We start from the raw sequence: 8,464 nt of genomic DNA on the forward strand, positions 1-8,464 counted from the left end.
CATGCGAGCTATATCCAGCAAAATATCTGTGTGACCCCACCCCGATGGCAGTGGTGTGACATTTGACGCAGGGTGAGTCTCTTGTAGAAACGCAACGTCCATATGAAACCTTTGCATGTAGTTTGTCACCTGCTTACATTTACGGGCATTATTTAGTCTCTTAAAATTACAGGACATTAGCACTACTCTGGACTCTGCAACAACCCTATTAGCCATTATCTAAAACCTGTATCTCTGTTTCACTGGTACCGGGTCTGCGCATGCGGCACTGCAGGTAAGGTGCAAAATAAAAGGGAAATCAAACAATCGGGATTGACCATCTATGTCCACCTTCAGCCGTGCTGGGTACAACATCCCATATCTTAGCCCTATCTTTCTTAAGGCTGCCTTTACACCAGCATATTTTCTGCATGCCTCCTGGACCATAGCAGTGAAATCCGGGTATAGGGATATATTTGAGCCCGGCCACATTAAACTGACCTTTTTCACATACCAATCGTAGGACTGTATCCAATCCCTGAAATTCAGGAACCTGGCTATTATAAGTCCTGGTGGGCACCCTGGGTTAGGTCGCAGCCCCAAAATGCGGTGAGCCCGCTCAACCACTAGGTGGCTGTGAACGATTCACTTCAGAGCATGTCCATTAAGAGTGTTTCCACAAAGTGGTCCAGGCGCCCGGGGTTGGTGGATTCCGGCACCCCCATAATGCGAATGTTGTTCCTCTGCACACAAGCCTTCAAATCTTCGTTCTTGAGCGCCACAGATTTGAGGAGCCTTTACATCCTTTCAAGCTTCTTGGTTGTCTGGGCCGCGCCATCCTCCAAGTCAGAGATTCGACCCTCCATAACCCTCAGACGGCCCTCCTGTGCATCCAGTCTGGCCCCTATAGAATCCAACCTCTTGTCCAAGGGGTCAAATCTGGTGTCCAGGGCTCTAAACACAGCCCGCAGCTCTGCCAACAAGCCATTATGTCCCCGCAGGGTCAACTGTGGACATCCCACCGCTCTCCGCCAAGGTGGGCTGCTGCGCCGATGTGCCGGGACCAGGGGTTTTAAAAGGCAAGGTGCTTTGCTTGTTGTCCTTGCACCCCATACCCCACTTCATGGGTTTGCCACAAACTCCTTCTGGACCTGTGTCCCCAAGTCTAATACCTAGTACACAGCGTGGGGTGGATCCCCCTAATGGTAGTTTAAGCACAGTTATGCCTTCGCAGGACTAACAGTCAGCCGTGGGCAGCAAGAAGAATGCAGGCTAGCAGTGAAGGCGACAGCACGGTGCAGCCGGCCTGCAAGAGGGATCCTGCTCCCTTATGCTGACGCACCCGGAACAGGCCTCATCTTCAGTCGCCCCGCTCCACAGCAGGGAGCAGCTACACAAGTGGGGCCCCCCAGCACCGCAACGGCAACACGGGCCGGGCACCAAGTCAAGAACAGATGACGCCACAGGGGGGAGGGGCTACTATGGGCAGCCCTGTACTCGGCCTGGTGGCCATTCCCCATGCCCACCCACAGGCCCTGTCGCCACAAGGCTTCCGGGGAGCGCCAGAGCCCCTGGCAACAATGGTGTCAGCCTCCAACCTCCCCACCGCACCGCTCACCGTGTAGAAGGCACAATCCGGCAGCCATTCCCCGCAGTCTTCAGGCCCGTAGTCCAGTCAGCTGTCCGCTCAAGGCCCCGGCTTCTCTCTTGGCAGCAGGGCAATTGGTGCTGATTCGCACTGCGACCACCACCAGCTCCGCGCATCCACCATCCGGCACACTGGTGCCCCACACACCTCACACGGTATTGAAGAGTTTTGGGAGCGCCATTAAACCGCCATGGCAACTAAACTAGGGGAAGACTGTGGCGGAGGCCAAGCCTGCGTGGCCATCATGGTCGGTGGCTTGGCCACGCCCCTCTTGCACAAATACTTTATACATTGCCTCTTTAGATAAGCCTGCCTACTCTGTGCCAAGATATACGGGTTATCTTTTAGGGTGTATCTAGCTTACCCTGATTAGGATTGTGGTCCTTACGTGGACAGGGTGTATACCTCTGCCAACTATTGGCCCAATTTCTAACAGCACTTTATTTTCACTTTCAGCCATGCTGTATTGAAGCCAGTGCTGCTATGCTGCTGTACAATGTGGCTAGAAACACATTGAAAAAAGCCAACATAGCTCGTCTATGTGAGACCTATTGACTTTGCCAATGCTTGTTGTAAATGGGAACAGTAATTGATATGGACAACGACAGCGAAGAATTAGAGGGCCAGATGCACAAAAGAAAATTGCATTTCTTAAAGGACCGAATCACAATTTTGGTCCATTAAGATATGATATACTGCCCTTCAATACATTCAAAGGCTTAAATGCGGACGCAAAATGTGATTTCTTCCCAGTAGAAATGGCTTTATGTGTTTCCCTAAATTGCAAATCAACAATGGAGATTTACTATCTGTGATTTCTTAAGCCTGTGTGCAAAGTATTCCCTAAATGCGAAATGGAAATTTCGGAATTGCTATCACCATCATCTCCAAATCAATGATAACCATGTACAATTTAATTATTTTTAAGCAAAATGCATTTTTTAAAGTGCCCTGTAGCGCACTCATGCTCCAAGGGTATTTGTGCACTTTGCATCCACATGTTTTTGGGGTGCATCTAGGGGGGCCCTTAGGTTCATAGGCACCATTGGTTTTGCATTTTCTAATTTTCAATTTCCTATTATGAAATTGCTAATTTGGAAATGCTAAACAATAGGCACCCAGAGGAATGAATGGTTTAGCATTTCCTAAATGTCGATTTGTGTTTAGCGATTCCTACATTATAGGAATCGCTATTAAGAAATATATATATTTGTGCATTCTAATTTGTATTTCTTAAATAGTGATTTCTTAGGATTCGCTATTTAGGAAATGCAAACTGGAAGTTTTGTACATCTGGGGCCCGATGTAGTTAAATCCCATTTACCGAATTTGAAATACCGAATTTTACCGATTCGGTATTTCAAAATCGGTAAATGGGATGTAGGTCCCAACATCTGGAATCGTTACCGATTCCTTACAAATTCGGTATTTACCGAATCTGTATTTGATATTGAATCCTATGGGCCTTTGAAACCCATAGGATTAAAGTCAAATACCGAATCGGTATTTACCGAATCGGTAAATACCGAATTTGGCAAGGGTGCAGGGGGTGTCACTTTGACACCCTCTAGCACCCCCAAAACGGGCATGTGTGCAATGTGGCACACAGACATGCCCTAAGGGCACGTCTCTCTGTCACATGGCACATGTGCACATGCACAGATGTGCATGTACACAGGAATCAGTATTTTACCATGGATTTGTATTCCATGGTAAAATACCGATTCTGTAAGACATGTGCTGATGGAACATTGGCTACCTACATTGCATTTTCGGTAATTTTACCGAATCGTTATCATTACCGAATCGGTTACCGATTCGGTAATGATAACGATTCGGTAAAATTACCGAAAATGTGCCCCTACATCTCGATAGCCCTTTACCGATCGGAAATGGCCGAAAATCGGTATTTTCGGCCAATTCCGATCGGTAAAGGGCTACCTACATCTGGCCCCTGGTCCTTTGTATCTATCTAGGTCTACAAATCAGGGTTAATTTTAGATAAATCCTTTGTTCCCCATCAGGGTAAGGTGCTTTACTCTTGTGTGCATGATGTACCATCCTAAGTGACAAGGGTATGCCCAGATGTGGGCCTTGTTCTCATCGAATCACTGGAACCAAGCTACACCTGACTGACAAGCCCCAATGAAGGCTGTACTGGTCTAAGGCTGGTGGCATTGTGGGCAAAAGAATAATTGGCCGTAATTGTTCCCCCAGTGATTGCCAGAGGTTATAGAAATTGTAAGCTTTCCTTCCATCACATTTTGTGCGTTTGATAGGATGCAGTGGTTTAGTCTATTCCTCCCAGGCAGGAACAGCACTAACATATAATCCTAAATCCGACACAGCTGGAGCATGAAGGTCGTTTTGTGGCACTAAACAAGATTCTCCTCCCCCTGCATTAAGAAAAGTGCCAACAAACAATAGAGGATCCTCAGTTAATTAGATATTACAGTTTATGGGGGTGAGAGCACACTAGCAAAAAATGTCTTTATAAAACTTCAATTTAACATACAAATTATGAAAAACATCACTTAACAGTGAAATCTTATTTTATGTCAAGAACTGTGACATTATGTTTAGATCTGTCCCTAATGTTACTTCTATGACTATTGCTCTGTCAATGAATATTGCTTACCATGATCCTTTCGCCAGTCAACTTCTCCTCACTATTGCTCCATTTACCATTTTCACTTTATCTGCTACTATTCATTCATCTTCCAATTGAAATACCATTATTTCCTGATTTGTCAGAATTTCTCCACCCAGCAATCTCTGATACCCTGATTCCAACTACTACTATTTTATCCTCTACCACTATTAGCTAATCTACAAACATTGGTACATATGCCAAGTCTTCTGTCACTGTTACATCATCTGTCACTATTCCTCCATCTGCAACTAATTCTCCATTTACCGCTAGTATAACCTTCTGTTTACTCTGTAGCAGAAGTAACCAGTCGCGGCTCGCATGTCTCGCAGGTGCGGGGCAGGTGGCAGGGTTGCGCGGTGTTTGTGCTGGGGAAGACGAATTTAACAAATAAAACTTTCCTCACCGGGTCCCATGCCGCCTCCGCTCCTGGCCGGGTCCTGCTGCTGGAACAGGAAGAAGCCAAGGCAGCCTCCCTCCCCTTAGCCAATCACAGCACTGCAATGGCAGCGTTGTGATTGGTGCGAACAGTGCCCAGCCAGGCGCCTGTAGGGAGGCCATTGTTTCTATGTAGGCTGCATGCAGCCTGCATTACGATAATGTAGGGTGCGCATGACTGGTTTGGTCAGCCCAAGAAGGTCAACCAAACAGTCAAGGCTACAGCATTGGGCAAGCCACTCCTCCCTGATACTGTCAGCCCCAAACGAGAAATACTGTTCTGCTTTCTCGCAGCGCGAGAAGCAGAATCATAAAATGGTATATAAAATACAATTTTATGTTTCTGCTTCTCGCATTGAGAGAAAGGACTGGGGCGACACTCCTCCGTCCTAATGGAGGAGCCGCCCCTGTTTGTACCTGTGTCTTCTTTTGTACCTATCTCTTACCCTTACTTATTCTGCTGTTTACCCCTCCCATTCAATTATTGCCCCATCTGCCCACACGCTTATTCTGTCACTAATGATTCATCTTCTGAAATCAACAGAATAGAAATGATTTATATTGTTGGTAACTATCTACCCCTGTCTTTTAATTTGGCAGATAAAGCAACGCAATCAGACTCTGAAGAGGAAACGTCTCCACAACACAGTCTATGAAGATATGTCAAGCAGCATCCGTCGCAACACTATGACACGGCCTCACTTCTACAGTGACCAAAATGTTCCTGACACTCATTTGGTTGAAAATACTACCGCTGCCAACCGCATCAGGGGGAATAGTCCCCACACCCTACAGCTGCCAAATTTCACCCCTGGGAAAGCAAACATGGCTTGTGGTGTCTCAACCTACTGATCATAACTGCAACAGGGCAATGGTCAGCAAAGTTTCTCTTGTTCTGCTGAAGCCTGGTGGCACTGCAAATGCTTTTCTGATAGTCCTGCATTAGGGTTAAGGTTGGGATTAAAGGGGCAAGGGGACACATTCAAAAAAACATAAAAAAATGCTCAACTGTCCAGAGAAGGATGGGACAGAATTAGTCAGCAGTCAAGCTTATCTGTGCCCTATATCTTTCATATTAGTTCACATTGTTTCCGACGTGCATAAATCTGCCCAAAAACTAGTGACTTTCATCTATGAGTTCAAATATTCACAAGGCATGATTTGCACTGTGAATATTCTGTTCACAACATTGAGGCCATCATTGTAAGTAACATTGAAAAACCAATTTCGTTGAAACCCGATTGTTAGTTTAACCCAGTATTTCAAGTGTTAAAGTAATTCCTGATGTAGCATTAGTGCACACAGGTGTGATGTGGAGACCTTATGCAAATTTAAAAGATTTGATTAAGAATTTTTTTTTATACAGTACAAAAATAAAGTATTGCAAGGGTACTGACGTTGTGATTGGCGCCTTCGTGGTTACATTAGGCTTACTTTAGATAGGCTTTGTTGAGAATTACGTTTGTGCTCCTCCTTGTAGTAAGGAGGGAAAGAGATAGGAAAGGAAGAGAGCGAAAAGAGAAAGACGGGGTGGGGGAGGGGGCATCTGGTTGACCTCCTTAGAGCAGCTTGTTTCGTGTTCTTCTTGTTGTGGTTGCGTGCCTATGGGGGTTTATGTGACTCCAAATGTCTGTCTAAAGCTGCCCTCATCTCCCTCTTAGCTGTGTGGCTTGGCGAGAGCTTTGCTATGATGTTATTGGCTCCTCTAAGGAAGCTGACCCAGTTAATCCAGCTCCTGAATGTGGCTTTGGCTGTGTTCTTCCAGTTTGCTAAAATGGTTTTCACTGCAGCTGTGAGTAGGAGGTCTACCAGGTCTCTGTCCTCCCTGTTGTGTATGTCTGGTGCCATGAAGGCTGTTACTACTCCGCTAAGCCCTGGCTGTATGTCCTTGCCTACCACTGTGCTTATAAAGTCTCTTGCTCTTTCCCAGAAAGTCTTAATTTTGGGGCAGTCGAAGATGAGGTGTTGTAGGTCTCCTTTTGTTCTATGGCAGTTCCAACATGTGTCATCCTCCCTAATGCCCATTTCTGCTAGTCTGGCTGGGGTCCAAAATGCTCTGTGCAGGAGCCAGAATTTGGTTTGTGCTAACTGCGGCGTTATCTTGTTTTTCATGGCTGACCCCCACAATGTCTTCTTTTCGCCCTCACTGAGTCGTCTGTTGCACAGTGTTTCCCAGAATCCCATTACCCTGGTGTTTAGGTTAGACATTTTAGGGCGGAGCAGCCTGTATAAGTGCGCCGTCTGGTGACCAACCCTGTTGAGGTTGCTCTTGTATTGTATGATGGTGGGTGTTGCATGCAATAGGTTTGCTTTCGTTATGGCTGCTTTGATTTTGAGAAACCTGTACAGTTCTATGTCTGGGAAGTCCTGTGTTTGTTTGAGGGTAAGGAATGTAAGTGGAGTTGCGTTCTTTTCCAGTTGTGCGGGGTGAGTAATCCCTTTCCTGCTCCAGAGCGTTTCGCTCAGCATTCTGCCTCTATATCGTACCCTTGTGTTGAACCAAATTGATTCCCACTTGGTACCTTTGATGCTCTGTCCCATCTGCCTGTCTACTCTCAGTAGTGCTTGTTTGGTATGTTTTATGATGGGGTTGCTCCCTGCCGGGTGTTTGTTCGTCGTGAGCATGGCTATAGGATTCATCCCTTCTAGGATTTCCCTTTCTAGCTCTAGCCATTCTGGCTCGTATTCTTGTGTCTTTGTGACCCAGATGATTCCTTGCTTTGCTAGGCATGCAGTTTGGAATGTTTTGAAGTCCATGATATTTAGTTCGCCCAGGTCCTTGTTCAGTCTCAGTTTACGTAGGCTTATCCTGGGTCTATTTCCTTTCCACAGGAACTTGCTTATCAATTTGTCAAGTTTTTTGTGAAACTCCTCTGTGGCTGTTAGTGGGAGCATACTTAGGGTGTAGTTGATCACTGGTGTTATCATCATTTTGATGGTCTCTATTCTCCCCCACCAGCTTATGAATTTGGGGGACCATGAATCTAGTCTCTCCTTTAATTTTTTAAGAGTTACCTCCTCGTTGTGTTCTAAGGTAGTTTTCAAGTCTCTGCCGAAGAGGATGCCTAGGTATTTAAGGGGTTTGGTTTGCCAGGCTAGGCTGGAGGATCCCAGTACTGCTTTTGTTGTGTGGACATTCATGGGTTTGCACTCAGATTTGTCTCTATTTAGTTTGTAGCCTGAGGCGTGGGCATACTCGTCTATTGTTTCCATTAGTGCAACTATTGAAGTTGTCGGCTCTTTAGTAGTTATCAGCACGTCATCTGCGTACGCCGCTAGTTTCACTGTCTTATCATTTATTCTGACTCCCTTTATTGCTGGATTTTTTCTTATCATTGTCAGCAGTGGTTCTAGTGCTAGCAGGAAGAGAGCTGGAGATAGCGGGCAACCCTGCCTTGTTCCCCTTCCTGGTGTTAGTATCTCCGTTCACAACGATCTTCGCTTTGGGTCGGTTATATAGAGCCATTACCATATCCTTGTCTTCATTGCCTAGGCCAAATTTCTCTAAGCACCTGTCTAAGAACTCTATCGAAGTCCTTCTCTGCGTCTAAGGCTATCATGACTGCCTGATCTGTGTTGTGTGTTGTCTGGTTAATGAGGTGGCATAGGAGTCTGGTGTTGTCTTGTGAGAGTCTGTTCTTGAGGTAACCTACTTGTGAGTTATGTATCAGTTGGGGCAGGACCCTATTCAGTCTGTTAGCCAGGATTTTCGCATAGATTTTACAATCTATGTTGATGAGCAAAATCGG

General features: G+C 45.9%; 1 protein-coding gene across 1 annotated transcript in view; it reads left to right on the forward strand.

The window, feature by feature from the left end:
- Positions 1-5,699, forward strand: part of LOC147702045 (T-cell antigen CD7-like) — a 211,958-nt gene extending 206,259 nt beyond the window's left edge. Inside the window, exon 4 of the mRNA XM_086928744.1 lies at positions 5,316-5,699. Coding sequence (XP_086784870.1) covers positions 5,316-5,567 — 252 coding nt within the window. The 3' untranslated portion in view covers positions 5,568-5,699. The remainder of the gene's footprint in view (positions 1-5,315) is intronic.
- The last annotated feature ends 2,765 nt before the right edge of the window (positions 5,700-8,464 follow it).

The sequence above is a fragment of the Lissotriton vulgaris genome, chromosome 7 (genome assembly GCF_964263255.1).
Source record: "Lissotriton vulgaris chromosome 7, aLisVul1.2, whole genome shotgun sequence".
Taxonomy (NCBI): domain Eukaryota; kingdom Metazoa; phylum Chordata; class Amphibia; order Caudata; family Salamandridae; genus Lissotriton; species Lissotriton vulgaris.